The sequence below is a fragment of the Phocoena sinus genome, chromosome 13 (assembly GCF_008692025.1).
Source record: "Phocoena sinus isolate mPhoSin1 chromosome 13, mPhoSin1.pri, whole genome shotgun sequence".
Taxonomy (NCBI): Eukaryota; Metazoa; Chordata; class Mammalia; order Artiodactyla; family Phocoenidae; genus Phocoena; species Phocoena sinus.
Window position 1 is genome coordinate 24,877,322 of NC_045775.1, and position 15,856 is coordinate 24,893,177.

At 50.2% G+C, this 15,856-nt stretch overlaps 2 protein-coding genes across 2 annotated transcripts in view; both read right to left on the reverse strand.

Annotated features, from left to right (window-relative positions):
* GALNT14 (polypeptide N-acetylgalactosaminyltransferase 14) overlaps positions 1 to 9,460 on the reverse strand; it is a 224,826-nt gene extending 215,366 nt beyond the window's left edge. Inside the window, exon 1 of the mRNA XM_032652922.1 lies at positions 9,332 to 9,460. Within this exon, the coding sequence (XP_032508813.1) occupies positions 9,332 to 9,460 (129 nt within the window). The remainder of the gene's footprint in view (positions 1 to 9,331) is intronic.
* Positions 9,461 to 11,554: 2,094 nt separating this feature from the next.
* Positions 11,555 to 15,856, reverse strand: part of CAPN14 (calpain 14) — a 60,471-nt gene continuing 56,169 nt past the window's right edge. Inside the window, 1 exon segment of the mRNA XM_032652237.1 lies at positions 11,555 to 11,700. Coding sequence (XP_032508128.1) covers positions 11,555 to 11,700 — 146 coding nt within the window.

The following is a 15,856-nucleotide window of genomic DNA, read 5'->3' on the forward strand; positions in this document are numbered from 1 at the left end:
AATTAAATGATTAGAAACCATCGGGACTTTTGAGTGGAGAGCGAAAATATCAGGGTTCTCTAGGTTTACATTTCTTTTCATTCTTACTCCATGCACACTCTTTAAAAATACAGTCCCCTTTAACGTTGCCACGCTCTGCAGAAATGGACAAGAGTGGTGAAGTCATGCTTCTGCACAGGATCCCATAATAGAGACTGTGTCACTCAGGCCACATCACAAAAGCACCACCATGAGCCCTCCGGGTAGCTTACCCGAATTGCAGACAAAATACCAGGAAGATATCAGCAACCTCCTGCTTTTATGCTGTCGTAAGTTTAAGCATATACACGGGCAGCAACTACGTTACCCACACCCAACCTCCAAAGCAGCCACCGAGAGGCTGAACCCTGGGCCTTCAAGGCTAAAGAGCACGACACAGGCAGGACAACCTCTGTCTTCGAGCCAGGAGGCTCTCAGGTGATGCTGGGTACCTTCCAAAGACACTTCTTTGAAGTCATTCCCCCATACACCTGCCTCGCATGTCAAATAGGATGTACGTCTTAGGTTCTTTCAAATGACGTTTTTCCTCTTAGAGGGGAAATGCTTCTGATTGTTTAAGAACCACATTCAACACGAAAGGGATTCATATCAACGGTTTCTGTCCTAATTGCACAACCCTGTTGACTTCTGAGTTAAGCAGCCTCTTGAATGACAGCAGAGCCTCATTTCCTGCTGTCAAAACCCGCCAGCCAGGGAGAATCAAGGACAGAGACAATGGCGACTAGAGGACTCAGGGGTGGGAAAGCCCCTCTCCCTCCAGTTCTCCCGGGACCATGAGTCTGCCATTCCAGGCCGGCACCTTCCCACAGTAGAAAACAGTGTCCTGTGGAATGTTTCTGCTGGGCCTGCGAGTGAGTTAAACGTGGCCTGTCCTGGGAGAAAACCCAAAGTCCTGTTGGCCCTCTGGAGACCGGCTCTACAGTTCCCTTAATCAAACCCTCCGTTCCCTTTTACATGCAGAAAAGCAACACTGGTGTTTTACCAGAGGTACGGAGCCATCTCTCAGCAAGAGCACAAGCTTTTTGTCCATATGAAAATATATACATAACACATACATATATAAAATAGATTTCATTTCCCCGGGAAAAGGAAGCTAGCCAGACGTTGAGTGCGGCCATGATACAAACAGTACATGCTTTACAGTCAGATGAGTGAGTTCAAGGCCACTTACGGTTGGGCGAGCTTGCCAGTCTCCTCCCTCTTATAATCTCAGCTTCATCATACTCCAGAAAACGAGGATAATAATGACACCCACCTCAAGGGGTTGCAGGAAGGATCAAACGAGGCACTTGTGAATAATACCACTTTATAAACTGTAAAACATGGCACAAAGAGGTGGAGGGAGGAAGCTACCTCTTATCTTCCAGTTCCTGATTCACCTTTAATTAGTCAGGTCTTTGAGCTAGTGCCTCTGCAAGTAAAGACCACCAGCCCACCGTAAGAAGGACATAGGTCGATTCAGCACTCAGCAGGCAGCTATCAACTGCCCATCTATTAACAGCCAATTAGCTGGGTGGCTTAATTAATCCATGGACCACGTGGTCTGATCTCCCCAAGATCCTGGAAAATGAGCCTGAAACAGATAAGCCATGGATGACATGGTCCGATCTCCCCAAGATCCTAGAAAACAATGAGCCCGAAACACGGGTGCCAGCTAATTTCTCCATGACCATCAAGGATTTTGGCATCCATTATGCCTGTGCAGCTGTGAGTGATGGGAGCATAAATATTGATTGGCTCAGTCTCTCTGTGGCTGGGGGGTGGGGGTGGGGAATTAACGATTAGAGTGTTCTCAGAGGAACAACAGGGGCTACATAAATCCTCAGCCTGGACCATTAGGGGGAAAAAATCCTTATTTCCAAGCCTTAGTGAGGACAGAGGAAAGGGTCCGATGGCCTCTTGGGAGACAGCTTGTCAAGACGGGGCAGTCCTACCTGCTCTGTAGATGTTACCCACGCTTCTCTGGCTGGGAATGAGATGCAAATTGGGTTTAAACAACGGGATCATTAGAAAAGAGGCAGCTGGTGGAGGTTCTCTTCGTCTGGGCACTCAGATCCAGTGGCAGGAACATGTGCGTGTGCCGCTCGCCCTGTATTTCCTTGAAAGATCTCTGTAGTTCTCACAGTTAAGAAGACAAGTGACATGAGGAGAATTTAATTATTTTTTTCAAATGTCTAATCTTGTCTCCAGGAAATGGTACACAGAAGAGACTTTGTACTTGAAATTGGCATTGTCCGGGAGATAGTGGTCTGATGGCTCCTTAATTCCTGCCATGAGGGCTCATGCTGGTATAAGAGCATCCGAGCAGAATGGCTCAGGATGGCCCAGAGCAGCTACTTCCCTCCTTTGGAAAGAACAGCCTTTGTGTCCAGAGCAGCAGCGAGACAGGCTGCTCCTGACCTTGGTCAGTGCTTGCAGGGAAGTACTGGGTTCCCGCACCTCCAGACTCCTTCCCGGGGCTCCTGACCAAGTGCCCTGTGCCTCTCTGCTCTGGGGCCCCCTGGCTTTCCAGGAGATGTGAGTAAGAGGAGGAGGAAGAATGATGAAGGGAGGAGGGAAGCGATGGAAAGAAGAACAGGAGGAAAGAGGACTCCCTGAGTGGCACATACATTCCTCCCACCACAGAGATAGATCTCTTCCTCGCTCTCCCCATTAGCTTCCTAGTGTTCATTAGGTCCTGTGATGACAGCAGCTGCTGCCAAATGCAGAGACTGCTGCCCCAGAAGGTCATCTCAGGCCATTTATTCTGAAATACCAAAATACCAGAGCCAGCAAATTTCAGGAGCGTCTGCAGAATTCCCCAGGGTGCCAGTGTACACGTGTGTGCACGCACATTCTTCAGTATCCCAAAGGGGTTCTTTCTTAATCAGTTCAACATCTGAGAACTCGGAAACTGACTTATCTTTTGGTTAATCTAACATTTCTGGTAAAATAATTAAAAGATAAGTAATAGACACAGAGTATCTGTGGTATAGTTATTTAAAGCCACGAGGTCTCACTTCAGAATTATTCACAATTAACCCAAAATGACTCAGACTGCTGGCAAGGCAGGGCAAGTGAGAGACAGGCAGTGCTGTAGCGTGCTGCTCCCATTTCACAGTTGAGGAGACTGAGCCCGGAAGAGACTATCTGAGTTATCCCCAGCACTGCCAATGGCAGAAAGAGACACCCGGTTGCCACGTATGTAAGAAAAACCAGAAGGTGAAACCACACTTGATTATGACATCATGGGAGCTGCCAGGAGAGGGCTGGGCTCTCCATCTTTCAACCCTGGTGAACAGTGTGAGTCTCTGAGGTCCAGACAAGGAGGAAGGCTGACCACCCAGCTCTGGGTCACTGCGGGCAAGTGGAAGAGGCAGCAGCCGGCTGTAGAGGGCACTCGGCATGTCAGACTCACTTCCCCAAACAGATGGTGGGTCCATAAATGCTGGTCTCGGGTAGAATGTGCAAAAGTCATGACAGGGTTCACAGACGCTCCCAGAGAGAGGAGCTGGGGATTTGTCCCTACTTTCTAATTCAGATTCTTTTCCCAAAAAATGCATTGGGGACTTTGAAATGCTCTGGAAGAGTGACAAAACTGTAAACGTTAGAAATTAAACAAGGGCACAGAAACACATTTCTTCAACTTCAAAATGTGTTCCTGGGTGCCTGATAATGCATAAGACTGTTTGGGAAATTTGGGATGGGAGAGGTGTGGGAAAGGATGCAGGCAAAGGCGGCAGACAAGATGGCATGTGAACCAGTCCCTGTAAAAATCCCAGGCCTTGGGTATCAGCCAACGGCAGCCTCATTCTGTCCCTGTTCAGTTAATAAATGACCTCTGGTGACTGGAAATTAACACTTTTAAATGATACAAACAGATGAGCAACCTTGGAAAAGGGTAGTCTCTAGACAGGCTGGGGAAGCTTGTGACAGGGACATTAATTTCTCTTTCTTTTCTGGTTTTGCCCCTTTGTCTTCCCTGATTTGAGCAGATATCATTCTGTGCCTCTAGAAAATTTTGAGACAGGGACTCCTGGTCTTTGCTTCCAAAAGTACCAGGCCACTTAGGGGAACAAGGGTTTAGGGAGAGAGAGAGAGAGAGAGAGAGAGAGAGAGAGAGAGAGAGAGAGAGAGAGACAGCGCTCCCCAGACTGACTCAAAGAGGTTCCGTTCGAATAGATCTGTGGGTCCCTGGGACAGGGCTTGGGGGAGAATGCCAGCTAGGAAAGCAAGCAGGGACAAGGGTGCAACCCAGGGCAGCCCAAAAATGACCCAAGGAGGAGAAATTCCTCTCAGCCTGATGGGGCCGAACAGGGCAAGAGAGGAAGCACAGGGGAGCTCAGGGTTCTGGGGATGGTTTGTTTTTCTAAGCTTGTTGGTATCTAGAAAGCAAAAGCATGCTATTTCTTGAACACCTGAGGCTCCAACCTTCTAGCCTCGTATTTCCCAGCTTCTCAGAGCAGCCACATCTGGCCCACGAGGCAACACACCATCCCCGCCACCTTCTCCAGGAACTGCCTTAGATGGGAAAACAGCACAGCGTCCAGCGCAAGGCACCAGCACCCACAGAAATGAATATTCATGGAGGATGAACGTTCATCAGATAATGAGCTATTTCTGGTCATGCCAGAGTTAAAATTCCCTGGACAGTCTAAAATACACCCACTGAGCGTCAGCAGATTATTAGGGCCTCTCTCTAAAATCGATGAATTTTTTTGAGTGGGAGAAATTACCTAATAAATGGGGAATACAATAACAGTGTCATATACATAAGACATTTGCAATATACAAATATTACAGAAAACAGGCTCTCTTCTAATAGTTTTTGCTATATTTCTAGTACAGCGCAAATACATTTACATGGGCCTGAGGCACTTTATTCAAAGCCTTTACATTTCCAATACCTTCCTCCAAAAGCACCCTCAGGCCTTCAAATTCTTCTGCTTTTACTAAGCCCTAAGCCCCTGGACTAAATTTAGTTTCTTGGAAATAAGAGACAAATTTGCTGGGGTTTTTTTTTTTAATTCTGCAAGTTATTGTATAATTCTCCAAGAAGCAAACAAATGATAGGGGAGAGAAAAAATGGAAACATTTTTCAGGTCCTTTTTTTTAGCGGTACAGTGTTTATTGCTAAAATACAGTTTAAATTAAGGCATCAAGCTTGTTACAGGATTTTCAATTAGGAATTAGAGCTTTGCTGAATTTGGGGGTGGGAAACCCCATAAAAAATCAAATCAACGTTGAAAAGTCAAACTTAAATCTTTATTTGAGCTATTAATAGAAACAGCCCCTCTTGAAACTAAGGGAAAAAATCCAACTAATTTTCTTAAACCTGGAGTGCAGCTTGGCTTCTCCATATCACTTGGGTTGTGACGGAGCATAGGTTCTCTTTCATTATCAGGCCCACTTTGGAGATCCCATGCCGGGTGAAGGAGGATGTTCCCTAACACTGAGGAAAGGGGAATAAGGGTCTAGCCCCCCATGAAGGCAATGGGCTGCATGGAATCTACAAGTCCCCAGCCCAGAGCCCTCACCATAGCCCTCTCTAGTCCAATCCCTCCACCATTTCAACTTCTCTAAATATTTTTAGGGGAAGGGAGCCCAGTGCTCTTGCTTTAGAAAATAAACTGACCCCCTCCACCACACTGGGAAGAGCCTTAGGCAGAGGACCCCTGGTTTCAGACATGTCCAAGGCAAGAGCTCTCCCCATGACTGTGCAGGAGCATTGTCCAGGAAAACCTAGGATACTGAACTCACTCAGAAACCAAAACTGTTTCCCTACAATAGACAAATGTCCCTGGATAATTCCTACTCTTGAGGAAACAATCTCCGCCCTGGCAAATGATTCCTCAACCAACGGTGCTGCAACCATTTGAGGCAACCCCGCAACGATGCCACAGCCTTCCATCAGAGCCGCCCCACCAGGGTGCACTCTATCCAGCCGGAGGAGCCTCCTCTGCCCCATATGACCTCCCCCAAGGGCAGAGCAGGGTTCCCTCTGAAACGGTTTCCCCCGCACATTACACCAACCTCCCCGGAGCTCTCCAAAGGCCAGCACCTAGGGATGAGCCACGGAAGTGCTTGGAAAGTAGGTGGGCATCGTGCAGCTAGTAACATCCCTAACCTTACCCCATCACCCACTAGCGCAGACCCAGGCATCCATGTGGCTTGACGGCATGGAAGGAGCACTTGCGTGAGCAGTTGCCAGAATAATCCCATTCCATTCTTGTCCTGATGCTGCCACTTAATAATAGTCTTGTTGTCTTGGGCCAATTGTTTAACCTCATTACTCAATCTCATCTGCATAAAAGTATGATCTGCCGTATTGTTTGTGGTCATTGCGAAGCTTAAATGAGCTAATATATGTGAAATGGAGTTTGTGAATTTGTAAAGCACAAGACAAATGCTAGCTATTGTTATTTCACATGAATGCACATGCTCACACAGGCTTGGTCCACGAGGAACTCAAGAGGAATGAAATCATTCGGCCATATTTACATGGGGCCCACCGAACTACAAAAAAACCCAAGAGACTTGGTATTCTTCATCTAGCTCCCAGATACCACCCATCAATAGGCTGCCTCAGACTCACATGGAGCCCTTGTAAAAATATTGATTCTACGACCTTCTACCAAATCCACAGAAGAATAATCTCTGCAATAAACACAAAAACATGTAAATTAAACGAGCTCTCCAGGTGGTGCTGACATGGAATCAGGTTTGGAAACCCACCGCACTCCTTGGGACCTGACATGCAAATTTCCTGAGTAGATCAGTCATGGGAATACAACTGTTCTAGTGCTAAGAAGGACCTCTCTTTGTCTCTCCATCCCGCCCCTCAGGTACATATACACTAAGATACAGAGGGCTGCTCATCCACCAGACACAAAATACACCCACACATACATGAATACACACAACACATATATGTAGACACAAAAAGGCATAATACAGGTGAAAAACAGGAAGAAGAAATCTACCAACAAAAAAGGGTGACCAATAATAAGAATTATCAAGATTTTTAAAGTCTAGAGAATTCATGGTTATAAAGGATACAGAAAATGAGGGAAAAGGAAGATACTAAGACAAAGAGCAAGTGACTGCACAGCACTATGTCTGGACTTCTGACATTAGACCACTGCCCCCGTACCATGCCGCTACTCATTTGTTTGCAATTCTGCCTCAACCAGGAACTTGTGAGAGCCGCCCCCGCCAAACGGCAGGGGCACAGTGTACTCATCACAGCCGCCCCCAAACCTAGCACAGAGCCTGGCCTGTGGCCGCATTCGATCAATGTGTGCTCAGCGCTCGCCAGGATGAGAAGAGGCTGGAAAAGAAGACGGAGAAAGTGCACAAAGAAGGAAACAGATCTCTTGTCCCAGCTCCCTGGTGTAGACTAGAATAAGCAAGCTTAAGGTAATGAGGTTCAACGCAAAACAGAGAGAGTTCATGCCCCCACAGGCATCATTAACCTCACAAGGAGAAGAATCACCCAGGGAAAAAGACGAAAAGCTCTCCAGATCTATGAGCTCTCCAGATCTCACCCACCTCAGACCTCTTTAGGTCTGAGGTGAGTGAGAAAATTGATCCAGTGGGACGAAGGCTGTTCGAAATCATCAGTCTGACCTCATCACTCCCCTGCTTTGTACACCTCCAAGGTTCCCTGGTACCCACAAGGTCCTGCCCAACAGGACCGTTCGTTACACATCTTCCCAACCTCATCCCTGCCATTGGCCACATGCTTTGACACCAAACTCACCCAGTGTGCTGTGTAATTCCTCTCAGCCTGTTTGGTGCAATTAACCTCTACCTGGAATGCCCTCCCTACCTACTGGCAAACCTACTGTTCATCCTTCTCAACTCAGTTCCCTTATGTCCTCTTCCTCCTCCAGGAAGTCCCCAGGCTCCCATGACGCCCGGTGCACTGAGCCATTGTAGCCCTCAGCACACTGTGTGGTCCTGGTCTATTCCTGAGCAGATCCCCCTACTGCAGAGAACAAGTTCTGCATCTCTGTACCCACAGTACCTAGCACACTGCCTGGCACATGGCAGATCACCAATAAATGATTGTGGAATTCAATAGAGCATTGGCAAGATTCCAAAACATAAGTGACCAGAGACTTAGTTAAAAGGCAGTCTCAAAGGCAACTTGATATAGTGGAAAGATCCTGAATATCGGAGGTCTGAGTTCAAACCAGTAGTGTCCTAAGGCAAGGTACTTAAAGACTGAACCGGTTTCCTAATCTACGGAATAAGGAGAATCCTACCCAACTCATACAACTACTTATAAAGAAGCACCCACTATGTACCCTGCACCTAGTAGGTGTTCTGCACTGTACTTACTGGGAGCCTCCCCTCTCTCCCCCTTCCCCCATTATTTTCTGTCTCCAGCTTGGGACCGTAAATCTCCAAGGGCTTTTTCGCGGTCGCTGGAGGACCTCTCTGGACCCAGTTCATAAACGTTTCCTGGCTGGTCAGGAAACCCCCTGAGGCCTCCTTTTTCTGTGTCCCACAGCCAGGTCTGTGGAAGAGGAGACCGAGGAATAGGGGCTCTGAATAAAGGTAAGACGGAGCCTTGCGGCTCCGCTCATATGAACCGACTGGGCAGGAGTTGGAAAAGCCACTTGGATTCTCATTTCCCCAACTCCCCACCAATACCAAGGCGTCTGTTTTTACAGGCTCTTTAGTGATGTTCAGGGCACATTCAATTCAACTTCCAATGCAGCTGGAGGGATCGAGGAAAATTACAAAGCAGGGGTGGCGAAAGGAAGCAACCGCCCGGGAGGCTGCAGGGCGCTCTCCCGCGCCGCACAAGCGCGCGCGGCGCACCCTCGGTCTCCGGCCTCCCCCGGTCGGGCCTGGCAGCTGAGGCAAGGAAGGAGATCAGCGCGACCGCCCGATTTCTCGCGGGCGCCAGCACCTGCCGGCCCTGCCACCCGACCCCACCACCGGCGACTCTCTCGCGGCGTCCACGGACGGCCACCCCCTCCCTGGGCTGCTCGACCGTAGTGCCCCCACCGCCCAGGGACCCCGGCGCGCTGCCCAAGTTGAGAGCCCCCCTCTGCCCGCCAGCGCGCCCACCATCCACACCCACTCCCACTCCCACTTACACACGGCGCGGGGCCGGGGATGCCCCTGAGCTTTTTGAAATCCAGAAACATCACACTGTAGCCGCATCCGGCGCCCGGTTACCTGCTCGCAGCACCCAGACCCCAGCCCTGGCTTTCCGGGAGCCCGCAAACCCGGCGCGCGAGCTGCGCGCCCTCCTGCCAACCACTGCCCCGCGCCCGGCGCGCCGCCAAACCGGTACCTTGGGGGTCTGCACTTCAGGTCCCGCCGGCACCTCCAACTTCTTCTTGGTTACCCAGAAGAACAGTAGCACGGTGATCCAGAGAACCCCGAAGATCGGCAGCACCAGGCGGCGAGTCAGACGCCGCATGGTCCCTCTTGCCTTCTCCTCTCGGCGGCGCTGCGCCCGTGGGGCACCCCCTGGCGGTCAGGGTCGGCGGGGCAGGAGTCCTCAGAGCGCCCTGCTCCCGGGAGCGCTAGCCCCGGGATCCGGGTGGAGGGCCGGTGGGATCCTACCAGGCGCCCCGCCCGCTTGGGAGAGAAGAGAGCAGGGGTGGTGGCCACACGGTGCCCCGAGGCGCGACAGGGAAGGGCCGAGGGGCAGCCAAGCTGGACGCCCGCTCCAGCCGGAGAAGCGCGGTGGCCGCAGAGATGCTTCCCGCGCCGCCGCCGTTGCCGCCGCCTCGGCAGCCGCCGCGAGGGAAACTGACTCGAGCTGTGGGGAGGGAGGAATCCGAGGCTGTGCCCGGCACCCCGGGAGGAACACAACGGGGGAGGAACAGCGAAGGGGGAGGGAGGGCCGACAGACAGACCGACTCCGAGGGAACCCGGGCAGGAGCAAACGGGGCTCTGAGAGGGGGCGCTACCGCCGCCCGCCCACCGAGGCGCCGGGTGCTGTTCTGGGGTCGCCCACGGCGAGCCCTGGGCGCAGCTCCCGGGCCATACTGGGATGGGGCGGGGCGGGAAAGGTGCGTCCCCGAGACCCGCCAGCCCCCAGCTGCGAGCTGGGATCCAAGAGCCAGCCGGCGCCAGGAGGGGCTGTGCTTGGGAGGACTTTCCGGCTCGCCGCCAGGGTCTGCACGTGGCGCTCACAGCCCGGTCCCGCCCTTTGGGCTCCCGCCCTATGGGAGCTGACGCTGAGACCTTGGGCCGCTGGCGGGGCTACTGCCCCACCCGCAAGCCACGCTCCTGGCCGCTCAGGGCCCAGGCAGAGTTCAGCCAGTTCCCCAGGGTGCTTCTCTGCCTGCCTGCAGCTGCCTGACAACTTTTTCTGCTTAATGGAACGCTGAGTTGGTCTAAATTTAACTTTAAAGAAATCCTTTTAAAAATTAAGGTGTAATTATCTCCCGTAAGGGTTTTCTCTCCCTATAAGGACCAGGGCTCTGTGCTTGCAGAAAGGGGGTGGGGGATGGCGTCCAAAGCTGGGTCAACCACATGGGGTTCTTGGAAAGTGGTTTGGGGGCAGGGGGGTACTGAGCACAGAGGGTTATCGTTCAAAAACCCCTTTCCCCAAATGCCTTCTGGAAGTGCATCCTCCTTCCTCCTGAAGATTAAAACTACTTGAGTCCAGAGGCAGAGCAAAGTGTGAATTGGATTCCCGTGTGGGTCTCAGCTAGGCTGGAATGATGGTGATATCACTGGACTAGGGGTTCCTGGCCCAGGTCAGCCACACTAGCTGTGTGAATCTTGGGGAAGTCCTTTACCTTCCCGGAGCCTTAGATTCCTCATCTGTAATATGGGGATGATACTACCTCCTCTGACAAGTGAATGAATAGTTGTGAAAGCTAAATGCAAGGTGCTGGTGTTACCTGATCATCTCATCCCTCAAAGAGGGAAAGAAAGAAACCTTGCTCTCCCTGGGGAACAGTGCCCTATTACGTCTGTCGCGCCTGAGTTGGAGGGATGCTTATCTCATCAAGTTGCCTGGGGAGGTGAAAGATGCATCTATACTGTCGCCATCATCCTCCCTGCCTCTCCCTACAGAGCTCAGCATGGGGAGGTAGCGCAGGTGTGAAGCACGGCTCCAGAATTCACTCTCCAGTAAGATGGAGTCAGCAAAAAGTGGAGTCAGAAATGGAGGAATCTGCTGAAAACCCCTGTGTTTGGTACCTTGTCTTTCAGTCACAGGGCAGTCCTTTCTCATAGCCCCAGAGTGTTCTCGGCCAGGCTATAGATGAGAAGTTTTTGGTTGGGAACAAAGGTGGAAATCAAACAGCCCAGAAAAGCTGAGCACTCTTGCCGGCCCAGCTCAAGATTCAGCTGAGCTCTCAGACCATCACACAGAACCCTGGGGATGGTCCAGGATCTGCCTTTATTAGAACTCTGAAAGGTTGAGGTAGGCTTCCCAGCCACTACTTTGGCTGGGCAAAGGTCCAGGTACATCATGGTCATGGGAGGGGTGGGGGCAGCAGCAAGAGGACCCCTCTCTGCAGCATCTTGAGCTTCCTGGGTCCTTCCAGGAGCCTTACCCTGGACCTGCAGGCTGGGGCCTGCAAAGTGCTCTGCGGCAGGCTGTGCAGGGGAGCCCCAGGCAAGCCGCTGAGGTGCTGTCGGCTCCAGGCAGGAGCCGCAGCACCGTGGTCCGCTGCTCAGCGCTCTGTGATGCTGCTTCTGAGTAACAGATGGCGAACAGTTACACAACGCCACCGCCAAGCTTTAGAGACGGCGCAGCACCACACCACCTGCTGCTGAGGGTGTAAGGTGCTTTGTGCTGTTTGGCACCTGGGGAAACTGAGGCCTTGGGTCTCCCAGGGCAGCTCCCTACGGGGCCTGTGATGCCTGGGGCAGCAGGGACTGCCTTCCAAGATGCTTGCTTCTTGATTACTATTTTGTCCTCCATTCAAGTGGAGAAGATTCCCTGGGCCTATGAGAGCTGTGAAGGGAATCCAGTTTCGCCAAGTGTCATTACCTGATCCAGCCAAAAGGCATATTATTCTGGGTTGTCAAGCCAGTCACTGTCATTAGGGTTGAAACTGATTTCAGTTGGGACTTCAAACATCTGGAAGCCAGGTGAGTCTCTCTGCAGGGTCCAGCCCTTTAAGTCTCTCCCAGCCTATTCAGGGGTCCCCCGGATATTTAAAACTTTAATATCCACCTTAAGTAATGCAGAGCACAGTTAATCCCAGTGGGGGATTAGCTATCATTGGTGATTAATCCAAGTTACTTTTTTCTCATCACAGCCTATATGGGGAGGAAAAGCTCCTAGCAAAAGATTTAACACGGCAGGAAAATAAGAACATTCTGAATTAGTACTATCCTGGTGCCCTAAAACGGATCGACCTCTGGTCTCTATAGTCTGGAGCAAATTCCTGATATCTCGGGGTCTGTTTCCCCATTCCTAACGTCATACCCTCTCAAAGGCCTTCCAGCTCACACGTATGGGGTTGTAGCCTTCCTCATCCCTGAACTGGGACTCTTTTTGGCCACTCCTGTCGTTGGCAAGTTCTCTCCTAGCAGCCGAAGTCATTAGAGAGTGCATTGGGTATTGGAGCAGATGTGAGTCATTCGTGTTAGTATAAAAACTGTGGAATAAAACCCATTACGGGCCCAGAAAGCTGTGTAACATGGAGCCAATGTAAGCCGGGAATGGGAGGAAGCTGTGAAGTCCGGTGCATATGCTCTCCGGTGCCTTCTGCTGTGGGTTTTCACACTTTGCTTCTGGTTGCCTTTAGCTGTCCTCCTGTCACTCTCACTCAGCTCACTGCAGAGGCTGCAGCCTTTTGTTCCTTTCGGATCTGATCCCCCATATCCCTGCTCTCTGCCCACTGCATGACTTCAGTGAGAGTGTGTGGGTGCATGCGTGTCTTCCATCTGCATGCTTATTAGACCTGCCACCACCAGTGAGATGCCCTCTGTGCCCAGCCTGATGAGACTGTACCCACAGAGGCCCGGCAGCTTCCCGGTGAGGGCTTTACCCCTTCTGGGCCGCAGGGAAATGTAACTGAGAGCAGGGCAGACTGGAGCACGGCGATGAGCTGAGACACACGCATACGGGCCCAGCACTGGAAAGGGTCTCCAGCAGCAAAAGGGGCAGCAGCAGGAACTCAGAGATGTCTGTCTCTATTCCACAGTCGTACAGACACAGGTTCTTTGGGCCTGATCCTGCAGCCTGCTTTATTCAAGTTCTTTATTCACCTGTAAATAATACATCAGCTCCCTTTCTCTCCGTGTTCCTCCCCTTTTTCCTTGCCACTGTAGACTCTGTCAAACTGTATGTCCTGAGTCTCCTGCGAGGCCTTTTTATAAAGTGAGTGATAGAATAGTTTAGGCTGTGTGGTAAATGAGAATGAGCTGTTACCAACCTTCTTACTTCCTCTCTCTGCCACACTGGTGCATCTTTGTCAAAAGAATAAAGCCAGCCGCCGACTTTTCCTCTTATCCTCGCCACGTAGATGGGTGGCTTTATCTAAGGGATCTGAGACTCACCTTTCTGGATCTTTCTCCAACCATTAAACACCTCCTTTCACCATCCTACTACCCTCAACCCCGCCTCCCTTTTTTTTTCCTTATGTACCACGGTATAATTTGCTTCCTGGAAAGGGATTTATATCTTTGCATTTCAAAAGCCTGCTCCTTTCTTTCATTATTTGAAGTGCCCCCAAACTTTCTTTGTTCCTCGCCCAAATGCCAAGTATAAAACTCACTATTGCTGCAATGATATGCCTTTGCTGGTTGTGAAAATGGTTTGATCTTCAGTGGTGGTGTCCTGCAGTGACCTGAGCCACGGACCACCTCTCCCACATAGAAGATGTAAAGTTCTAGCAGCATGAAGGGATGACCCAATTAGCTTAAAGAAAAGGAGAGGAAAATTCTTTAACCTGAATTACGTGGCAGGAAAGAGGGGAGCAGGGGCAGAAGAAGAAATGGAGGGATCCGAAGACAGATATCATTCATTCCCCAGGACCCAGAGTTCACACAGCCACATCTCATCACCACCTGCATCATCTGTGACAAATCAAAGACAGTCCTTCTTGGCAGGCTTAAGTTTAGAGGCATCAGTGAAAGGTAGAAGGGGGCTGGAGAGCTCAAATCCTGGAAGGAATGGAAACAGGGTGAGTCCTCTCCAATCTGGCAGGAATTTCAACAGGAGAGGAGCCACGCAGGCCCAGGGGTGGAAATGGGACAAATCTGGTTCCCAGGACAAGCTGCTATGGCCGGTAGCAGATTTTGTGATCAAGTCATTAGTGGGTGTTGCACATTGAGCAGGGTGACTACATGCCCCAGTTTGCAGTCCTGGTTTATTCCTATTTTCCTGGCATAATTATTAATAGTGCCCCCTTTCACTTTCAAGAAATTCATATTTTAGGCAATAAATTAGATGGCCACTGTAATGGACAGGAGGACTCCAGTGATGTTGCTAAAAAAAGATTGATGTCCTTAGGTGACAAAAGGGTCTTTGCTGTTCAAGTTCTTCTGTGGGTGTGCTGAGTGTGGGATAGCCTAAATGTTCCTGTGGGGCACAATTCTGAGTGAACGATAATCAAAACATTTCTTCAAAGGAGAGACAATGTAGACAAATCTCACTGGCTTTAAATGGGAAATCATTGTGTTGCCCATATCAGTCAAAGGCTGTCTGATTCTATCCACCCAACTGAAGGAACTTTATCCACCTAGCAGCTCACACATCTCAGGAAGCAGCCAGGCTCCTGGCACAGATGTCTCTTCAAAGGTCAGGAGGTTCCTGACATCAGACTCTAATTATCCCTCCAACCCTCTCTTCCTCTACCCACATAACTCCGTGGGCCATGAATGAGTGAAATGGTATGAGATCAATGAAAACAATGAAACTGACATTCAACCTTCTTGTTGAGGACACAGCGGGAAGGGGTTGGGTCCATGTAGGACTCACAAGGAAGCAGATCATTGCCAATGAAGATGAAGCGGTACCAGAGTTTTCCAACTTCTCAAAAGAAACACAAGTCCAACTTCGTGATATCGCCTGGATTTTAACTGTTGTTAACTAATTCAATTCCCACCCCCTCTCCGAAAAATTAGGTGGGCTAAACTAAACAGGTCTGCAGACTGGATCCAGCCTCCTGCTCGCCAGTTTACAACCGGTACTTCAGCCACAAATGTTTCAATAAGCACTATTTCCTGTTTACCAACAGTCTACTAACTTAGAACAGATACACCCAGCCAAGACAAAGGGGAAATAGTGGAGCAGACTCTGTTAGAGTCAGAAGGGGCCTTGGAGACCATCTAGTTCAATGCTTCTTATTTTGTAATTGAGGAAAGTAGAGCTCAGAGAAGCTACCTGATCTATTTCCAGCAAGACAACAAGTTCATCGGTAGAGCTTGCATTACAACGCATCTACCCCGAACCCCCAATTCTCCCAAGTGACACCCCTCACTAGGTTCAATAGACCAAGTGAAACAGGGAACGGAGACATTTTGGGGGCTAACGAGCCCAGAAGTTTCCAGGTAATCAGCAATCAACAGAGACATTGTGGGCACAGATTCTGGGCGATTTGCTGTGAGTAATATAAATAAATACAAGCCTGTTCCCAACCCTTCAAGAAAGTGCAAGCTGGTGGTTAGGATGCAGGTTGAGCGCCCAAAGATCTGGTTCATCCTTTCTGTTGAGTTTCCATTGAGTAATGATAGGAGTTCCAGGTAGAGGCGCTTCAGTCCACCTGAGAACGAGCTACATTGCAACAGGAAAGTCGTTTTTGTAGCCATACTGCTCACCTGTCTTCAGTTTCCCTCATTAAGTGCTGTACAAATATTAATTAAACAGAGATTGTTTGACAAGTGCTTTTAGCATTTG